This window comes from Melopsittacus undulatus, chromosome 7, assembly GCF_012275295.1.
Source record: "Melopsittacus undulatus isolate bMelUnd1 chromosome 7, bMelUnd1.mat.Z, whole genome shotgun sequence".
In the NCBI taxonomy this organism is placed as follows: Eukaryota; Metazoa; Chordata; class Aves; order Psittaciformes; family Psittaculidae; genus Melopsittacus; species Melopsittacus undulatus.
In genome coordinates this window covers 62,270,347-62,292,665 of record NC_047533.1, presented here as the reverse complement: position 1 = coordinate 62,292,665, position 22,319 = coordinate 62,270,347, and the positions used below count along the sequence as shown (strand labels likewise).

General features: G+C 37.2%; 1 protein-coding gene across 2 annotated transcripts in view; it reads left to right on the top strand.

Annotated features, from left to right (window-relative positions):
- The first annotated feature begins 8,249 nt into the window (after positions 1-8,249).
- EDNRA (endothelin receptor type A) overlaps positions 8,250-22,319 on the top strand; it is a 32,087-nt gene continuing 18,017 nt past the window's right edge. Inside the window, exons 1-2 of one of the 2 annotated variants that reach the window (XM_034064968.1) lie at positions 8,250-8,441; positions 11,267-11,736. In XM_034064968.1, the coding sequence (XP_033920859.1) occupies positions 11,335-11,736 (402 nt within the window). In that variant the 5' untranslated portion in view covers positions 8,250-8,441; positions 11,267-11,334. Of the gene's footprint in view, positions 8,442-8,990; positions 9,125-11,266; positions 11,737-22,319 lie in introns of those variants that run through there. The other variant, XM_005146566.3, reaches the window with a different exon arrangement.

The following is a 22,319-nucleotide window of genomic DNA, read 5'->3' as shown; positions in this document are numbered from 1 at the left end:
TTACTGATCTAAATTATTATAGCCACTAGTGAATTATTAGTCACTAAAAAGTCAGAAAGTACTAAAAAGAATTATGAAAGAGAATCAAAATCCTATGCAAGCAGAAAGATGTTTTGCAGAAAACTGCAGCAACTGTCCAGCTTCAGATACATTTTGAGATACATGTATGTGGTGGCATGGTTTTCTACAAAGTATATTAACATAAGTTAGAAAGAATTTCACCATTTACAATCACTCCCTGACAATGCAATTAAATGTATTTCCATTTCCATTAAGAGATTTACACCCACTTATACCAGCTGAGAATCTGATCCAACAGTGTTGTAGGAGTCCCACAACATATCTTTGATTTCAGTGGGTCCGAAGTAAAATAACATTTGAACACAACACTGACATGACTGTTTTCATCATCTGTTAAACAACAATATGCATGGTTTTTATTATATTTGTAATATGCTATTCTAAGTAACTACAGAGCATTATGCAAAACAGAAAATTACATTCCCACCATCTTAAATCTGACCTAGTTAAGATTTAGCACTATACTATTTACTTATGGATTAGAAAATCCAAGTTTTACATCCACAAGGAACTCTAAAGTATTTTTCCATGTGTTCTTCCCTGGGAAAATATGATGCAAATTATAAACTCACCAGTTCAAAGAGTACACAAAGTTACATTTGAGTGCATTTGTTGGTGCTATTTTTTAACCTACATCCTGAACAGCTAAATTGAATAGCACATTCAATCAGTTAAGAGTTGATTAAATTTGTGACTAGGATACATAGCAATTAAAATTTTAAAAACTGAGAGATAGTGGTTCTTGTTACCTAAAATATTTATTTAATTACAACAATAGTTTGCTTTTGGCTATATTCATAAGAATTATCACAGAAAGCTAATATAGTTATTCACCCTGCTGTTCCCAGGACTTGCATAGGTCTCAGATTTCAATTTTTGAATCTATACAGACAGAACAGCCTTGTGTTACACTTGATACAAAGGACTTGTTATAAGACTTTCTTCTGGATATTATTTTTGTTCTTGTTACACTGGATTTTAACATGACAAAAATCCAGTATTATAAAACAAAGTCCTTATAATTGTAGTGGAATATCAGTCAGGAAAGGGAAACTGGTAAAAATACCTTTTGTTCTTTTTCATTAACATTTTGAAAAATCTGAATGTACTGACTGTGACAATAAAAATAAAATTAAATAATACACATATGGTATTCATATGCCTGTATATTTTAACACAGTTATTAATTTATCTTTCCGTAATTTCCATAATTTACCTTTATTTGAGGGAACATCATTAATTCATAGTAGCTTGACACATAGAAATCTGCTCAGCTTCAAGTTATTTTATAAGGCAAAGTAAGATTGCTATCAGCAGAGGAAGAAGTATTTCTGTCCAAAGATAGCAGAACGGAGTTGGATCTTTTGTCTGAGATACTTGGACATATAAAATCACTCTTGTTTTCTTTCTGGCATGCCCTCCCTCTGTCAGGGAGCAGCAAAAGCCAGCTGCTCCCTCAGAGCTGGGAGCCAGCGGCCAAGGGGGATACCATACATAGTAAGGCAGGGGCCCTACCAGGCAAAGGCTTGCATTCCCCCAGTTTGCTTGTCTGCCTCTCCTCATCACACCAGACCTCAGCACTGTGACTGGGATTAAGTGTAAATTAGTAAAATTCATCCATTTTCACCATTGTTTGGTGTATGAAAAGATGGTCACACTACCAACTGTGTGAGAAACTACAGCAGATCACCAACACTGGGTAGGACAAGGAACAGTAGAAGGAAGACGACTGACAAACACTGTTGTCAGCATTTGACGCCTACCAGGCATATGCAGGAGATATGAGTAGTTCTCATTAGAAAGAATACAGCAGAAGAAATATGGCTTTCTGTAAACAAGCTGGGCTAGAAGAGTAGTGAAAGGAATTAAGGTCAGTTGGCTCCCAACCCTCTGAATCCTTAAGACAAGTTCAGATTTCTTGACAGTTCTCAAACTTAGTATCACTGAATTGTATTAACACAGCCAAGTACCGATAAAAGCACTTCTTCCATGTAGTGTCTAACTTCAAGAAGCACAAAACAATTCCCAATGACAAAGAGGGTCCCATGGCACTTTCCTTGTAAAAGAGATTTTCATGAGATTGGATTCTGTTGAATCTGGCTAATGTCTCTGATCAAAATGTAAGATTTCAAAATAGTCCTTAACACCAATATGTTATTATTCATTGTGGATCTGTATATACTGTTAAGAAATTCTTGGATTCTGGTGGTTCTATATCAGCTGTGCAAAATATGCTGGATTTGGTCTAATAAAATATTTAGTATGACAGATTGCTGATATTTCTTTACTGAATTAAGTAAAACAAAAACCAGACAACCACAAAACACGTATTTAGGTACTGCAAGGGATGAACTTGAGGCCTTAGTGTAAGGACTTTCATTTGTTTCTTGACATTAACATTTATGCTTGGTTTTTCTCATCTACGTAAAATAGGGTCAAAGTTATGGCAATGGAAGTCCATGTCATAGCAGGGTAATAAAGGTAACTTGCTTAACAAAAACAGTCACTATCTCCTTTAATCAGTTATAAGTAAAACGATTTAGGTGGTTATTTGTCTCATACAAAGGCTGTGACAACACATGACAGCTCATTGTACCAACCCATACTTTTGAATCCAATCATGTCTTAACCCAGCCCCTCTAAAAATGGGATGGAGCCAGCTGTACCGCTTGAACAAACAAACAGAATACTCCAGTGCATAAACATAAAAATAGAAGGATCATTCTTGGATGGTTGGAAGAGTTTTATCACCAAAATCTAAAGAGCTGTCTGCTCCTTCTTTCTCCAATATTACAAACATACAGATTTCTACTTACACTATCTTAATGAGAGCCTAGCTACCTAAATGTGTGCTTTGGTTTCTAATAGAGAATGGTTTTCTAGATCACAGAAAAGACTAGTTCAACCTTTTACAGAAACCTTGATCAATCAAAAAGTCTTTATCCTAAAACTGAGTTACAGAGTTCCTTACATCTATAAGAACATACAGTTCATATCTATAAGTTAATGATTAAGTCTGTAAATAGACCTACATGTATCACAGTACGATATTGGGTGAAATAGTATATGCTACTCATTAGACATTGAATAATAAAAGAACTGGAGTTTACTGTATCAAAGTAAATATACAAGCAGTTTATGTCAACTTGGCTTTAGTTAGGATAATAAAAAATTAGGTAACTGAAAAACATCAGAAACAAGTGAGATGAGTCAGGGTTTTCCATGAAAAACAGCTTCACTGCAGAATAGCCAATAGAAATAATTTTAACCTTATTTAGATTAAGAGAAAATGGCATTTTAATATCTCACTATCTTATCTAGATAATTTTATTAGTGCTTAAGATAATAAAAGAAGCATCTGGCAGTAGAACAGCATTCTTCTGTCACAGAACGTGTGTTCTGCAAATGCAGACTGAAACTTAGTTTTGTGAACTAATGTAAATTATGAAAGATTTTCTAATCTAGTATATTCTCTTCCTGTTAGCGTTCTTCAAATTACATTGTATTTTATATCAGTTTGTGCCTATTGCCTTCTGGTCTGTCACTGAGAAGAGTCTGGTTCTGTCTTTTTTACTGCCCTCCGCTAGGTATTTATACACACTGGTAAGATCCTGCCTGCACCTTCACTTCTCAAGGCTGAACAGCTTTTCCTCAAACAACAGATGCTCAAGTCCCTCAGTCATCTCTCTAGCACTTTGCTCCAATCACTCCAGGAAGACCATGTTTGCCTTGACACAGCTCTCCAGATGTGTCTCATTACTGCTGAGTTAGAGGTGCAGGTCCACCTTCCTTGACCTATTGGCAATACTTTGCTCAATGCAGCCATAGATCCCATTGGCCCTCTTTGCTGCGAGGGCACATGGATGGCTCATGGGCGACTTTCTCATTAGGTAAGGTCCTTCTCTGCTATCTCCATTCCATGAGCAACCTTCTCATGAGTAGCCTTGAAGCAACACTGGCCAGCTCTGTCAGCACTAAATTCTATTCAGGTTCTATGAAGCAAGAGCTTGAAAAATAGGATTTCCATCAGTGGAAATGGAAACCAACAGCATTAACTCTCATGATAGACGTTTCCTGAAATGTTCTTCATCTATTGTATTTAGCACAGTAGAAAAATGCTCCCCAGAAGAAGCTAAAATGCTCAGTAATTTAAAGGAATTAACAATACATGTTGCTACTTCTTCAATCTATACCAGCAACCTCACTTCTTACTAAAACTTTTCAATCATGATTGCAAAATTTGCACACACCCAATTCACAGTTCCTGACTAATATTCCCATTTGGGGTTAAATATCTCCTTCAGTTGTTCCTATATTAATTGTTGGGCACTGTGGTCTATTTTGTCCTTTAAATTTCAATCCTTTTTCCCTTTTGATTCCACCACAGCTTCAGGTTTCAACTTCCTATAGTCCAAGGGCAGGAATATTTCAGTGATTCTATTACAAATTCCTTTCCAATTATGAGAATAAACTAATATAAAAGTATTCCTCCTATTATTCTCCTATAATTATAAACTCATATTGTAAATTGCCAAAAAACTTCCAGCAACATGAAGGAAACAAAAGAGATGGACTGAGAAAGGGGTAAAGAGAGATGGAGGTAGAAATGCGAATGAAAAAAGGAAAGAGGGAGGAAGGAGCAAGAAACCCTTTCCAGAAAGAGGATTTATTTGGGCTAAGCCCATGAAGACAGTTATACATATCCCATTACTAGAGATACAATTTAAATAAAGCATCTACTGGGAAACAGAAGTATTATGTCACAGAAGTGAATAAATAGCTCAATGAGACTGGAAATAATGGGCCCCGAGTTTCAATGAATGCACATCTACTAGTAGGGACTCCTTTTAACTGTATTATGCTAAGTCCACTGCATAAATGCATCTCTTTTCAAAGAACAGCAAACCTACACAAGACAGAAATACTATCAATGGTTTGTATTATTCTGGTTTGGGGGTTTTTCAGTGAGGTGCAACTTCTGACTGAGCCAGGGTTAGTAAAAGTTGAGAACCCTGCACACCAAGTATTTTTCAAACTAGCATGCTTCTATGAAAAGTTTTGGATTTGCTGAGCTCCCTTTTATTCAAAGCAAAATTGTTCACTAGCTGTACATACTGAATTCAAAACAAAACGGTTTCCCAGTATTTCAACCAAAATATCTAGGTTCATTTTTACAGATTATCCAAGTGGCTACTAAAATACTATTTTTTATTGGTTCCTGAGAGAACAAAAATTATATCAAAAATCAAGTGGAAGAAAGCAAAATAATTAGATATTTGCATATTTTCTCATTAGTAACTCTTCTGATTTTATGAAAATGCTACAGATTATGAACATATCAACTGACTGCTTATGAAAATGCCAGGTATAGACAATATCTGAGTTTGATTTTGGTCCTTTGAATCTTAGGAATGGAATTTAGGATGCCATGAGCTGATGAACATATGTTCCTATTTCATACCATATCTGGTAAGTGGCTTAACAGATAATACATTCACTAACATTCATTTCAATCAAGTTAAAATTAATTCCTCCAAACATAACTAAAGATCCTTGTTATTGCCTCTAAGTAGTTGTCGAAAAAGCACTACAGCTTTAGGCTAGTAACACTTGCAATAAGGTATTCTTTTCTAATACCTTGATGGCTTCAGGAAAATTCATAGCTTTACAAAATGTTGAGATTCTTCTTGAATATGACTCTAGCTGCAGAATCCAGGCATCCTCGAAACTGAAGTATAATGGGTTCTTTTGTAACAAGACTAATACGTTACCCTTACTCTGAATCTCTGAAGTTATGCAAGACAAGCCAAGTAGTTTGTTAAAGACACAAACAGAAAGAGGTCAGAGGAAACACTTTCACCACCCTGAATCTGGAATTGAGAGTCCTCAGTCAAAAACTCTTCCATGAAAGAATGCACACACATATGGCAGCACTCCTACAGTGATGGAGAAAGTGTCTCTAATAGTTAGAAATATCCTAGTGTAAAGAACTGTATTTTATCACTTTTCTTTGTAGTTGAGGTCAAATGCATTTGCAACTTCAGGTTTTGGGTAATTCATATATGATAACTTCCTTTTCTGCGTTACTTTCTTGAACACAGCAAAAGAAAAAACACCTAGCAGGAAAAATTAAATGTAACTTTTGAACTTAAGACAAGAATTGAACTCTCTTTTACAGACTTAAAAGATTATTGACCAAATAAATGTCCAATTAATAAATAAGTAACAATAATAATAATAAAGAGCACAGAATTGAGCACTTCAGTAATTTCTAATAACTAATACTACTTATTGTGGGTTGGCAATAACAGAAGCATTCGCAGTAGTAATAAAGCGCTCTCTTTTCATATTTTGAAATAGATCTTTAACAGCATTTTTTAACAGTAAAATTGGTTATTTTCTTTGATAGTAAATAGAGTTACGTATGGCAGTGTCTGAATCTATGATGTAAACCTTCTAAATTAATGGAATTAGGAATTGGAAAGACAAATGTGTGTTTGAAAGGGATCAGATATTTTTTTTCTCACAACTTGGGTTGTTTAGACATAAAGGTCAAATGATCCTAAGGAAGGAACAGGGTACTAAGAATCTCTAGAGAACATAGAGAGATTTAAGGACCACATTTGATACAGCACGCCATAAAGTGCTCATGATCTCCAAGTACTCCCTTTCTAGCTTTTCAATAGTTTTTCCAACAAGTTATCATGCAGATAATTCCTGACAAAGCAAATCTTTAATACTACTCATTTATGACTAAATTTAAAATAACTCTTACTAATCCACTGACAATTATCATCATTTGCTCAACTTCAGGGCAACTTGTGATTTTGAATTACACTTTTCTACGTGATTTGCAAACAGTAGGTTTCTTGTGATTCTCAGCCTGAACACTTACATTCCTTCAAAGATCTTGTGTTAACTGAGAAGACTTGCTAGAAGACATAAAGTATTGCTATTCCAGTTGATCCAGATGCTGATTTTCCCTGTTCTAGATTTATCTGATGATTTCAAATCACATCTACAGAAACATTCTTTCAATTACGCAACATTCTTAAATTTAAAACCAATTTCTTATGTGATTTAGTGTCTGAGATTTTATTTCTGCAGGCCACTAGCATCATGTTTTCTATTCTTTTCAGCCTATTTTTATTCCTTTAGGACAATGTATTTTTCTATCATATTTAGGAAGACTGACTTTTTGTATTCAAAAAAAGCCACTATATGTTGAGAAAATAATTTCTGTGGTACAGCCAGACAGAAACTTGCCATGAAGTGAGAATCCTGACATGATGCAACAAGGGACTCAAAACTTCTTGAACTTGCTAGCATGATTTTGAAACTGTCTGCACTACAAGCTGCTCCCTCTGGTACACTGGTATTTTTTAATCATAGAATCATTCCATAGAATCATTTTTCATTCCACAGAATGGAATAGTTTGTGTTGGAGGTGACCTTAAAGCTCATCCAGTTTCAATCCCCTGCCATGGGCTGGGACATCTTCCACTAGACCAGCTTGCTCAAAGCCCTGTCCAACCTGAGAGAAGATTACTAGTTATAAGAGAACTTCCCACTTCTGCCAAGTATTTTTGTATCACTACCTTGGCAGAACAACAGTGTTAGGAAATACAGGAATGACAGCAAATGCTACACTTTTATGATCTTTGTAAGTGCATTTATGGTCTTTAAAGCTATGAGGTATTAGCAAAGTGTGCCCTGGATGGACCACAGAAATTTTCACCCTAGAACAGTCCCTGTTTATGGATCCAGAGATTTTTGAACTCTTACACACCGAGTTTTACTGATTGTTTTGGGAACATATAGTCCTGGCCAATCCCGGGGTAAATGCAAAGCAAAAGTTGTGTATTTCATCATAAGATGTTTTTCCCTACTCTGCTCCTGACTCCTCTGCCTTCTAGTTGATCAAACACAACCTCCCTGAGAACCCTGTGCGCTATTATCAGGCAGATGCAGCAGCGGATTCCCAGGACTTTTGCTTAGATGAGTCCAGCAAAGGAGTTCAGCTCAATTCCGGGAAGGAAACAGTTAAAGAGCACAGTGTTCCCCTGTGCCCGGGAGGCAGCCTTTGTGTTTAACATTGGCAGAGGCTCAGTTTGGGCTGGAGGTTTGTTTTAACTGGGGGAGGGGGCAGAATAGAGGGGACGCGCTGCCTTCTTCAGGCTGTCTCCTACTGATTCAGTGGAGGTGGAGATTCTCAATCCCACCCCGTCAGACGCAGGCAGGAGGATCTGGTAAGACTATCCCAGGAAAAGCCATTCGGAGGGAATTCTCAGCAGCAGTAGCGGCGGCGGCAGCCACAGCATGAGAGGGAGCGGGACCCGGAGCCGGGCGGCGCGGCAGGGGTGAGTGCGGGGCTCCTGCCGTCGGGGCCGCGGCCCTTCTCGGGGAGAGCCCGGCCCGGAGGCGCTGGTCGCTCCCAGCCCTTCTCCCCAGCGCTTCACGTAACCATTAGATGACGGTGGTACACCTCTGTGTGACTGAGGGGGAGAACAAGAGGCAGGCACAAGGCAGCTTGGGATAACTGTTATTAAATAAATGGTTCCGTAGAACTTGTCAGACGCTCTGCACAGGCTGCAGGGAGGTAGCGCTCGTCTGCCCATGCACGTTGGGATTGATCTGTGATAGCGGTACAAGAGGAAATGGTTTCTTTTGTGGTAGAGGCAGAAACAGGAGGCGATGACCCTGAGAGCAAAACGCGCTTACAGCCGGAGAAATGTCTTGCCGGCGGTAATCCCCTCGGTGCTTTCGTGCCCTGCTTAAATTTATTCGCTCCTACTCCCGTCAGATGCTTTGGGGAAGATTAATCACTTTTAACCGTTTAGCTCGTCTTTAATACCTGGAGCAGTTTAACTTCCGATAGTACGGTCTCTTCTCGTGAACCGCGACATGGGAATTTTTCCGGCTCGATGCCCAGGGCGAGTTTTGATCAAAGAAGTTTTGCCCTCTGCTTCTGCAGGGCTGCTGGAGCACAGGCAGACCTCATGCATGTGGCCTCCACCCGAACGCACCAACTTCACACCCCCAGGTATTCAGATCACATGTGAAGAATACCAGACTGTCTTATTACAAAATGTGTTACAGATGCTAGTCTGTTTCTTACAAACAGCAGCTTGCCTTTTATGTTCTGTAACAATGCAAGTACTTGTAAAATATGCACAGAGCAATGAAGGACTGTAAGGAATCTGTAAGAAAATAGTCAGAAAGTATTATATTAGAGATTTTCTAGTTTTGCTTCTTATGGAGAAGTTTCTTCCAGGAGAGGGAAGAGATGGTAACTGGTAATATTGTTCCCAGCTTTGCATGCTGGTTGCATGATTGCTATGCTACCACCATGTTCATATGATATATGTATGAAATTTTTACAAGAAAATGTCATTAAATAAGGAGGATACTAATACAACCTCTAAAACATAGGGTTTGTGGGTTCTTTTCTTAGGTACATCACATTTACTCGGACAAGTATGAACTTGGAAAAGTCATTGAAGTCATTAGCGATTCAGTTTTTCCATTTGTGAACTGAGAAACCAGTCATAGTAAATAATAAAAGTATTAATGTTTGTCTGAAAAGAGTTACAGTCACATGTGCCTGTTGTTTCTGCTATAATTTAGGAACCTGAAATGGAAGCACTTTGATCATGCAAACTGTTGCTAACTGCCCGGAGATACCATCATAGCCGGCATTTCATAAACAGGGATTTGCTACTAAACTTAAAATCGAGTGCACAGGAACTCACAGTTGGTCAGATCCTCATCTCAAATGCACCAGTATGACAGACTGTTAAGCGTGGGTCCTTGGTCTGTGAGGAAGAGCACTCTGTGTGCCGGACAGGAACACTCAGGTTAACCCTCCTTTTGCTGCTGTATGTAGGTACACACACACTTCTACAGACCACACACAACAGGAGAGGGTAATAGTAGTAAATATTTATACTGTGGCTGCCTGCAGAAGTCCTATCAGTAAACTGTCTCCCACATTCTTTCTCTGGTAAATTTCTTGCTATAAACTCCGACTTAATAGCCCCAAAGGGAATGAAACAAGGATTCATTTATTTAAAAGGATCCTGCCAAATCCTTTATGGGAATCCCTAGAAATCAGAGTCATAAATACTTTACTTTCTACTCTTCTCCTGACAACATGGCAGCACTTAGTCTTGTTTTGCATATACAAGCCATGTAAAATCTTTTATCTGAAATTAAATTGAGGCTTGAAGGAAATGGACTTGAGTGGCCTCTTCAGTTCCACTGGAGATGTGGTATCTGTATCCCTGTGGCAGGGACCCAGTTGTGGTGGTTACACACAGGCTTACTGGACAGAATGCTGTGATGCTTCCTTCCTTACGTGGAAAAGTCATGAGTTGTTGCTTAGAATACTAAACCAAATGTTTTTTATCTGTAAAAGAGCTTAAATGGTTATCATTAGCTTTGTGGTGGCTAGTACCGAATATGAGTTGCAATGACATCCAGGAACCAAGCAACACATACAGTTTGAATGGCTTTTCCTGGCCACAGGTCTACCCTGAGACTATAAAAGTTTTCCTCCTAATACTTAGGGACTTTGGATCTGGTCCAGAATTTGATTTGAAATATATGTATTTTCAGTCTTCATTTGAGATCCAGGTAAATAAAGTCAGAGCAAAACAATACAGAACCTCATTGTGGCAAGTTATCGAAATACTCAGAGAATTAACAAATTTACTACCTTTAATTATTAACACAGTACTGTTCCTTTAGCAAAGAAAAAATAGTAACTTTTAATTTCAGGTAAAATATCATTCAGCAGTCTCCAAGGCCTCTGTTGGCACACTTTTCTTGCAAGGCTGTTGTCCTGGGTTCAGCTTAAACCACAACAACTGTCTTTTAAGCCATAACTTCTATTCACCATTTTTCTCCCATTCATATACAAATTCTGTCTCAAATTAACAGGGTTTTGTGGGTTCTAATTTGTATAAACTGTCAATTCTGGAAATTTTCTGTGTGTGCCTTTAGTCAGACTGTTAATGTGGGTAGCCTACATTTCAGAGTAGCTCAGTGGTTACAAACATACATGCTGCAGACTGTACATCCAAATACGCTTCTTAAGTGAGAATCAGGGTGTGCTAGTCTGCCTGTTGTATTGATTCTGTGTTTGTTTCTTCTTTTTTGTTTTGTGTATTGATTCTCTCTGCAGGTGAAGAACACCTCACTGAAACACGGAATCCCCTCTGTCTCACTGAAGTGCTTTTTTGGGACTTAAGAATGGAAGCCTTGTGTTTAAGAGTTTCTTTGCTGCTGCTGGTTCCAGGATTTGTCCTTGGTGACAGCTCTGACAGATATGCTGCCAATCGGAGTGACTTGGGACACCACCTTTCCACTTTGTCAGGCATCGAATCCAGCATACTCCTTACCACCAGACAGCCCCTGGTGTCCAACCAAACTGTCAAATGCTCCCAGCAGACAAAGATTGCTGAAACTTTTAAATACATAAACACGGTGGTATCTTGTGCTATTTTCATCGTTGGAATGGTTGGGAATGCAACTCTGCTGAGGATCATTTACCAGAACAAGTGTATGAGGAATGGCCCGAATGCACTGATAGCCAGTCTGGCTCTAGGAGACCTTATCTATATTGTCATTGATATTCCTATCATTGTGTACAAGGTAGGATACAACATCAGTACATTCCGATTGGGGTTTTCTTACAAGTACACTGTCCTCTGTGGTTACTTCTTTGTCTAAGTAGCACTTTTTTGTCAATGAATAGTCCACTTAAGAAAAAATACAACTCCTTTCTCTTTTGCAACAAAAACCTTGCTCTCAAGTCTCACCTTCCTCTTAAAGATAATGAAGCTCTTAGCTCTTAATCAAAGCTTGGCCTTGGGCATTTCACGGGAACTCTTCCTTTATTATAGCTACTGTAGCTAGCAAAGGAATTTATGGGGGAAGACTTTTTATAAACTGTTCTCCCCCTTGATGGACATACAGCATCGGGCTAGTTGCTATTTTTGGAATATCCTATCCTTACTTTATGTTTTTACAGAAAATACTGTCTGTAATCTGCAGGCTTCATATTACAATTTTGCAGACAGAGATTATGTCAGTTGAGCATTAAGGTTTTAATTTGATATTTATTACTAGCAGATTCTCAAAACTACTCCAGAGTTGGTAAAATCAATTATATAGAATCGTAAAATAGTTAGGGTTGGAAAGGACCTTAAGATCACAGAATATTTTTGAAATATTAAATTTCATCTGACTTCGTCAAAGTATAAAAAGGATACTCAGCAATTCTTTAATCAGCTGTAAAGTTATCCTGTCCTGGTTTTGTTCTTTTCCATTTTAATTAAATAAAGCCATAAAGCATTTCTGATGCAATATATGTTCACTTGCATGATTCCAGGACAGGCTTGAATAAACAGAACTGAGTCCTTTTTTAATATATCTCACTGATGTTAACTTAACTTAGAAAGAAATCTGTGTGCTTCTGTCTGTGACTGTGGATTGTATAGAGGTGCATAGCTGATGGGATAATTTGTCTTCTCCCTAAATCTTAAGGTGTTTCTGTTAGTAAATAAAACACTAAGTAAAATAATGAAAAAGAACCATTCCTCACAATTTTGGCCCTCAAAGATTCTAGAGGCTTAACTTATATTTACATGTGTTTTAAACAAAATATTTTAATGCATAACTTTATCATAACTGCGGTTCTGTGGCTTCAGAATGGATTTAAAAAGTAAAGAAATCATGATCTGAAAAATACTTATTTTTTATCCATATGACTATTAGTATCATAACTGTTGATCAGCATTATAACACAAGTATTGATAGGACAAGATTATAAAAATTTAAATTCATTAATGGATTAAAAATATGTATATGTGCATACATTAAATTTGTACAGAGGCATGTTATCTGTTGTAAAATGCAGTATCTAGTTCTGATCTTCTAGTATAAATTACAGATAAGTATTTTAACTTTATCTGTTTATAATATATCAATTTAAAACTAGGACAAAGATTGTTAATAATAATGCATAGGATTTAATAGAAATTCTAGTTTCTACTTTTTAATATTCCACCTGGAAAATCAGTTTGTTGATAAGATAGCAGGTACCTGTGGAGTATTGTGGATTAACAAATTGAGAAAGATTAGCCTCTGATGTCAGATTCACCTGTGTTTCATAGCTGTGTGGATGCCTAATGTGGCATGAGATCAGGGTTCTACATGTCTTCATTACTCTTGGCAAACTGGACTTGTACTTGGACTGCATCTTTCATCACACATTACAGTTTCCTCCCTGGTAAATTACCCTGATGTCTTTATGGATAATTGCTAAGGCAGTGTTCTTAATTCTTGTAGTATTTCTGATAAGAAACTTTAAGGAAAAATGGCATGTGCTTTTTTCAGAGCTGAGTTTGGGAACGAACAGGTATTTTTATTACACAGTTTTTCCTAGACTTTCAAAAGCTCGGCTGCTACTTCAGAAAGAGGAATAGAAATCTGGAATTAATTTTGCCTTTCAGATTTGCCTTTTGACAGTCTTCTGAAAATTCTTTAGAAGTTTAGTTAAAAGTAGCAATATTTTTTACATTCCTTTTATTACTTTGCAGTACCTTTTTTCCATTAATGTCAATTCCCACACATAAGAAGATAGAATTAAAATCATATTTACAACCATAATTCTATCTTTAGTAATCTTCTGAGTGATTTAACCTCCAATATAAATTACTTCAAAGTTATCATATACGACTGTTTTGTTGTATAAGGTTAGCTGCTCGTGTTCTGATACAGGGAAGCATTTATAAAGGAACTATAGTACTTCTGATAAGAAATTCTATTATTATTGATAGTCCATTTTTCATATAAACTATTCAGTAATGTGTTTGCTTACTTTAGGAGTTGATTTTAAAGTTCATTAAATGGCATTCCAGTTTGTATCACTAGGGATCAAAAAATCTGTGGCACCATTTAGCTTCTCCTGTTGAGTGACATGAAAGGTGGCCACTCAAAATATCACAGTTTGAAAGTGGAAGTGATAGTCTTCTAAGGAAATAAATTTAAGTTATTTTATTTTTGTTTAAAAGCTTAAATTTTTAACTGTTTTATACACTTAGTTCTGAACTTCGAAGATTCTTCTAGCTTTAGAGTCGGCCTCATATGGAACCATGTATTAGTATTCTATATAAACAAATGGAGTGAAACACTGAATAGCTTATAGATCAGACCTCCATTTCAGTCAGCTCTGAAATCAGAATTAGAGTAAAAAGAATTCATCTGTATATTAAAATAACCAATGGTACTGTATTAAGATGGCCACATTGTTTTAGACCAAAACCTGTAATACTCTATAATCCTATATGAGAAATAGGTGTAATCACTTCTGAAATATAAGGAAAAAGATATAAAAGACAAGTAGGTAATGTTACTGATATTCAAATGCATTTTACAAATCCTTAGAAAGAAGCAGCTATAAGATGATAGCAATTGAAAATGTAAGGTCCCAGGAGAATTGAGCCCATCACTCTTATGTATTTACACAATTAAGAAGGATGTGATGCTGGGAAGAAAAAAAAAATTACGTAATTTCATCTGCTGAAAATATGGTTGAAGGTGTTTCACATTTTTATTCTTTCTTCACAGTACAGTAGGCTCAAAAATTCCCCCCTTACTTCCTCCAATTACTGTAATTATATAGTGGATTCCCCTTAGCAATTTGTTAAATGGATTGACATGTGAGTAATATTGTAACATTCACTAGCCTCCTTTGAAGATATTCTAGATGTGAGGAAGCCCCATAACACTTAATTACAGCTACTATATCCACATGTAGTATCAAATCAATATAAAAAATTATTACAAATTGGGTTTTATAGAAAAGGTGCCAGTTATAAATCCACCCTTAATAAACAGAAGTAAGACAATTTCATTTTCAATCACATGTTTATTGCACTGGACCAAAATAGATTCCTCTTTACTCAAAACACATCCATCTCAGACATTCAAGATGTCAAAGCTTTAAGCCTTCAAATCAGTAAGAATGACTTCTTTGCAGTGAAAAGAAGAATGGGAAATAAAACTTCCATCATTCATGCTGCTCCAGAGGTAGGGTTAAGGCACTAAAGAAAGACAGGTTTCATACCTCCTTTTCTAATATCAGATGGTGTAGCACATAGCTGAAAGCTGCTGCATTACCTGCATTAACCGTCACTGTCACATGTATTTGTTGCCAATAAGCAAAGTTTGGATGCAGTGCACAAACATCTTCAGAGGACTGCTTTATATAAATAAACTGGGCAGTTTTCTAAGGCTATACAGCAGCAGAATATCTAAGGCTAGACAGCAGAATATCCATAGCACCTCTATCACCTTAGCAGCACCAAAGCTTTGGAAAGCCCTTAGGGCTGCTGCTGTCACTTTCTAAAGTTTAGCAAAGCAGTAACAAGAACAACAGATACTCTCTACAGAAAAAGCTGACCACAGCTCTTTTCTGAGCTCATGGCGCTGGAAACACATTAAGCCAAGGCTCCCATCATTGGAATGTCAAAATTTGGTTTTAACTATGTAATTGGGAAGTCCTGAGCCTCAGGTTTTATGCAATTTAGAGAAAAATGTTTGAATGAGGTCTATTAAAAACTGACTTACATAGGACTGGCAAATTGTCCAGCTTAATATGCTTAAGTCCTTAAACAGTTTATAAAAAAGAAGACGAAGCAAATTAGTCTGCTTTTCAACCTATTTCTTTACATGTAAAAAATCAACATTTTCCTAATTATTTTACTGATGTGTAGTAAAAGACATCTAACCAGAAAAAAAAAGTGGTTAATCTCAAGCAGCTCAAACAGCTGAAGAAGATAATGTTTTATTTAGTAAACTAAGCCTTTTTGTTAGTAAATTGATACTCATATTTAGTTGCAACAGCATCTAAATCTGAGTAGCCTGCCTAGAGTATTATGAGTCTAAATACAAAAGATAGCTGGTAGTAAGCAAACGTTTTCAGCCATATTACCTTCCATAAAGGAAGACTTAGCTTAGGCATTTCTAGTCATAGATGTTTTTCAACAGCAGAGCTCATGTATAAATGTTAGACTAATCCTTTTTTTTAAATCACAAGTTCTGTGGCATATCTCATTACCTTTACTGACAGAATTTAATATTATACATAAGCAGGGAGGATAATTAAACACGTTGGGACTGATCCTGTAGGCAAATAGAGCAAGTGACATCCACAGTAGTTACAGTTCTGTGCCAAAGGAGTATGAAGCCAAGCCCACATAAGGTTAGGTGTACTTGGAAAAGAAACACTGCTTTACAAACAAAATTTGTCATATGTGCAGCGTATAGTTCTCAACAAAGTACCAATACCAGGAAATTCTGAGGCTACCAGCTCAACAACTGTGTTCTGGCTTTCACTGAATTCTTTCCAGTGGTTCCAAGAAGCAATGCAGTGGTAGCCCAGTGTGATTCAGAAATCCATGTAACTTTCTCAGAATATGCCCTTACTTGGGTGTATGTCTTCATATAGTGATCAGACATGAAATAAATCTAGAGGTAGCACACAAATTGATTGCTGAGTCTTGAAGACAGAAGTTACACAAAATGGGACAGAGAAGTCCATCAGGAATATCTTCTCTCCTTTACAGAATACAGCTTCCTAGCAGAAAGTGTTTAATGTACATACCAAGGAAGAGCTTTTATATTCTTGGTCCTAGTTCAAGATCCATTCTGGTTTTAACTAGTGGCAGTGCTTTGGGCAGGTGGAATGTATGTTCCTTTCAATGAACAGGCAGCTCCTCCCTTCAGTGTAACATCTCATGCCTGCCTTGCTGGTTCTGTGGATCTATAATACTGTACAGTATTTAGAGACTCTGTGTTTAACAGGATATTTTAGTATATTTTAGTATATTTTTCAGTCAGCTAAACTCTACAGATAACAAGGGATTGTTTTGATTGGAAATGTACAGGGTTTACAGTTCTGCAGTAATTTGTTACCAATCCTGTCACTCTCTTTAGCAACACACAAAAGACAACACAGCTGGAAGAAAAGCAAAAGCAATATTTTGCCCTGGGATTGAAAAAATTCCTTTCAACAATCAGTATGCACATAAGCACACCTTGAGGCACATTTTCCTGAAGAACAACAGCACAGCTTGAGAAATGGTCTTACCTAAAAGGATGGCAAGTTAGCCAATACCATGGAACAAAAAAAAAAAAAAAAGAAATTAATTCTACTTTGTAAACAGCAAAAATGCCAAAGGTGGATGTCTAAGTAGATTTTTGTGATAAATATAAATGTTTTAACAAAAACGTGAAACTTAGGATTTATTTTTTTACCAGTTAGTTGTGACAGAATGTTCTGCTTCAAAAACAGGGCACTTGTTCTCTTACTTTTCAGGATCTTTTCAAATATAATCTATTTTCTCTTGTGTGAGAACTATATGTTCCCTATGTATAGTAGGGAACTGCTGCCTAAGCAGGGGAGAAAGACTGCAGGCATTCCATGAAGTGGCATGAAACCCTGTGCTATCTCCACTTTTACTCAGCAGGGCAAGATGAGCAAATTAGCAGAAAATGCTGTGGTACTGCAATTCAGAGGAAAAAATGTCTTCGATGGTTCTCATGCATCCCCACATAACCTTTATTCCTTACAGAAAAAAACACCAAAGTCAGTCTTTTATCCACCCAAAGTTGAAAAAAGGACAGTTCTTGGTTGTAGCAAAATTAGGAATGTATTTCCTGCAAAGAACAGCTGAAGAGAAGCAGTGTGCCTTCTCTACCATGGCAGTATTGTGAATCTAAGTATAAGAAAAAAGACAAGTGATACCAAAGTTAGCAGAATCATAGAATCATAGAATAGTTAGGATTGGAAAGAACCTCAAGATCATCTAGTTCCAACCCCCCTGCCATGGGCAGGGACACCTAAGCTCTTAACTATCATATCATGATGATATACTTAATATTGGTCTTGTGGCCTGCATTATAAAGATTAGCCTTGGTCTTCATTTTCCTCTTCTCACCATCCTTCCCAAAGCTGAGGCTTTTCACTTCCAGCAGTGGGAAGAGAAAGAATACCGTGAGACAGGCTGTGTTCTCTCCCTTTCAACTTTACAGCTTTCCCTCTTTCCAGAAAAGTCATGGAGCACAGCTGAGTTACATATGTGGGATGTGCAACAGTTCCAAGCAAGAAGTGGATGAGGATTGTCCTGTAATGCAATTCTTGCTTGGATATTTGGGTTGCAGAAAGAAGAGAAAAGCTTCAAAACATTCTTGTCTTACAAAGTTCCATGAAGACAGAAGGGTCCCACCTGAGTCACTGAATAGAAAAACAAGCAGGACCCTCAATTCACTTGTCTTCCTAACTAAGCAGTCTTACAAGTCAGAGACAGGAGGAACGCCTCAGTTAGAACCATCATCTTTTGTCACTTAATGCAGTCAGCTCAGTGATACAGACCTTGGACACTCCTGTGTTCATTCAGGTTTCACCTGGATTCCAACCAAAACACCATATTTGGCCCATGCCTTGTAGCAGACAAGGGCATACGTAACTGTGGAACATAATTTAAGACAGAGCTTTACAAGACAGCTCAATGTCTTCTAGAGGAAACTAGCCTTAAAAAGAAAAAAAGCCAAAAATAAAAAAAAACCCAGAAACCACCCTAACAAAATGTGCTGATCTGATGAAATCAGAGGAATTTCTTTTGTCTTTCATTCTGGGCTATGTTGCAAGAAGAAAATCAGCCTGGAATACACTGGTGTTGTAATTTCTCCTCCACAGTTAGGAGCTGCTGGTCAGTTATACAACTAGACATTATCTGTATGAACAGAAATCTGCTGGTTTGGTCCCTTTCTGCATTACTGCACAAGTGTAACAGAAGTCATGGAACAAAGAAGGTATTTCTATTTGTCCTGCTGAAGACGAAGTAGAAACTGACTGCCAGACTTGTGCCAGAATTGTTCCATCAGTATCATTGAGCATTTAAAATGCAACAAAACTTGGGAGAGTATCCTACATGGTGGTGGCATGAGGGCAAGCACTATATGTACAAAACACAATGCAGTTTCTGGGAATCAGATATAGGAAGAGAAGGGCTCTAGAGCACTAGGATACAACCAGAGCAGGAAGGGGCAGGTATGAGTTTTGCTTTCATCCTCTATTCCATGTGGCAGAGAGAGAGGACCTCCTGACATGTAGTTGTTGAACCAAAGTGGTTTTTATAGAGCAGGTCAGAGCCTTTTCATAACCAGCACCTAACCCAGTCCATCTATTTTGAGCTGAGCTCCAGGGTCATCATCTGCCTATAAACACACAAATGAACACTGTGGATGCACATAAGTATGTACTGGTTGGTGGATGCTCATGGTTGGATTGTAACTTTCTCTCTTTTAGACTATATGTAAATTGCTTGGGATGCACAGAGGGACTTAATGTTTTGTACATCGGCTAGCATAGTAATGGGGGTTGGAAAATAGCAACAGCAGTAGAATAAAATCAACGGAATGACATTTAAAAATCATTGCAAAGGAATGTTCTCAGTGCTGCTGTCTTGTTTGCTTCAAGCTGCAACGTCAGGGCAAAGAGCCCATATAAAGCAGTAGAGAAGGGGGGATGCTCAAGGAAGCTGTGGCTGTCTAATCACTTTGCTGAGGTTTTTTAAGACCAACAGCAGAACCTTGAAATCTTGTTTTCTGGTTTCATTGTAAAAATACACTGTTGACTACACTCTTTCCTCACTCAGGAATTGCACCACAGCTGAGCTGTATGAAATACTCCCAAATTGCAAACTGCACAAGGAGAAAAATGCATTTCTTTTGCCACATGTTTTATTTTGAAACCTCAAAGATTTTGTGAGTGGGTTTGCAAAAGCATAACTGGGATCCAGTTGGGGTAACCAGTCTGATTCTTCCTATATTTGTGCCTTGAGAGAAAATGTAATCTGATAAAATATTATTATACTCATTTTGTTTGAATATTAAAACACACAAATGTGCTGGAAGAGCAGAGCCAGTAGTCCCAGTTCTTATATTGTGTCTAAGTAACTCAGGACTAATTAAATTAGATTTCTGGGCCCATTTTTTAAATACAAAATAAATGTGTTATTTCCCTCTGAAGTTTTTGTACTAAAAAAAATTGCCAACTAAAAATATCTGTTGAAGAAACAACTGGCATCTGATCCAAGGGGAAGTAATGAGTGCATAACTGATGTGGAATGATAATGGAGTATACCCATAGAAATGATTGCAAAGTTAATCTTAGAAATCAAATGACTTAATTATGATCCCAATAATATTTATTAAAATCAACTTGAAAAGAATGCCTAATGATTTGGTACTGGTGTTACTTCAATTAGTGGAAAAGTGTAAGAAACAAAAGGATTAAATAGTTTTAATCTTAAAAAAGGAGAACTTCCTGGGGTTTGGGGAAGGGGTGTACATGCTGGAGCCATGATAAAGCTTCCATGTGAGGAGTAATGAGTTAGTGAACCTTTTTCAAGTACAACACTTCGGTTTTTGAAGCTAATATTTGCCTTTTAGTAACAGAGTTTCACTGTCCCTATGAAGTTCGTGTTCATTTCTATTGCTGGGTGTATGTTACAGCCACAGCCATTGCACATAAGTGAACAGGTGACTGTCTTTCTATTGCCTTTTCAAGTGTGATCTATGCTGACTAATCACTTTTGGGACACTGGTTGGCACAGGAGATTGACCAAATTTTGCTAAGTCCTGTTTTCCCTGGCAATGCCATTTATTATGTAGCCTTCACTCAGTGGTGGCTGAAAACTATTATGATTTTACCCAAAGCAGGAGTCTGGAGCTGAAATTCCATGACTACAACTGATTGCAGACTTACCATGGATTCAGATTGCCTCTTCTTTTTTCAAAGGTTTTTCTACAGCCCTGACATAAACTAAAGTCTCATGTAAGAGTTCTAGGCAAAAGTCAAAAATACACCATGAAAGTATCTACCTAGAAACTAATTCTGCTGGGAACTTTCAGTGTATTTCATTCAGCCGATAAATGCAGCTAAAAATCAGAGGAACTAACCACCAGCTGGCAGGTATCATTACCTTTGTTGCTGAAAGTACTGACAATAGTTAAATCTCCAGGCCTAGTGAGACACTCATTCTGGCACAGAGGAGATCTGGTTTCACCAAATATGATTGTCCTAAACTGGAATACCATTGCAAAGGTGATCACATACTTTTCTGCCGTGGTATTGATGGTAAATAAGATACTCACCTCTCCTTGATGAAGGCAAGAGTTCTCAGTATGCCAGAAAACACACAGCAACATACACTAACAGAACAAGAGCAAATGAAAACCACATTTATGTGATATTCTAGCACTCTCAAGAAATAGGAGACAAACTTGTATCCATCCCATAGCTTATGTTGAGAAATCTCATTTTAATATTCAGCTGAAGAGAAAAAATAATCCAGTAAAAACATTTAATGCCTAACATAATGCCTTTTCTCTTTAACACTTCACAGCATTAACACCCCCTAAGCTGAAAGCTATGAATTGCTAAAATGTGTCTTGAAATGCAAGTAACCAAATGACAATATGAATATGGTCTCAGAGAGACATAGGTAACATGTGGTACATATAGCTGCTTCCAGCATTTTTGAGGTATTATTTTTTGTGGAAAAAAGCACATGTGTAATTTAGCATTGTGATGAATGACTATGAAAAAGATGGGAGGTGAAAAATGCAGATCAGGACTGACTATGAAGAGAAGATGAATTCCTATAAATCTGGCATTCAGTAATAAACATCCTGTACTCTACAGCAAAGTGCTCTCAAAATATTACATATAAAAAACCAGAAAGATAACTCCTACTTTAACTGAGATAAATACAGGTGTGAATTTTAACTCCCCCTAGTTAACATCTGTATTGTTAAAGGTAGTGTTGTATTAGTGTGTTTCAATTTAACAGTAATTTGAATAGGACATGTTTACTTTGAATACTGCAGTTCTGAGCTACAACCAAAATTTGTTTTTCTGATTCTCCAGCAAAATCCACCCACTCTTACCAGATGAGTGTGTTCCACAGCCCAAGATTCTATTCACAAAATTCTCTGGTCCTTGTAGCTGCAAAGATAACTTTCAAAATGTGAACTGACTAAGCAAAGAAGTCTGCCCAAGTATGAAAATGGCCTGGCAGAACTGATCTGCAAGAAACTGAACTCTGAAAACAACAACTCAAATTTCTATTGATTTAATCATATTCCAAACAATATAATCCTTG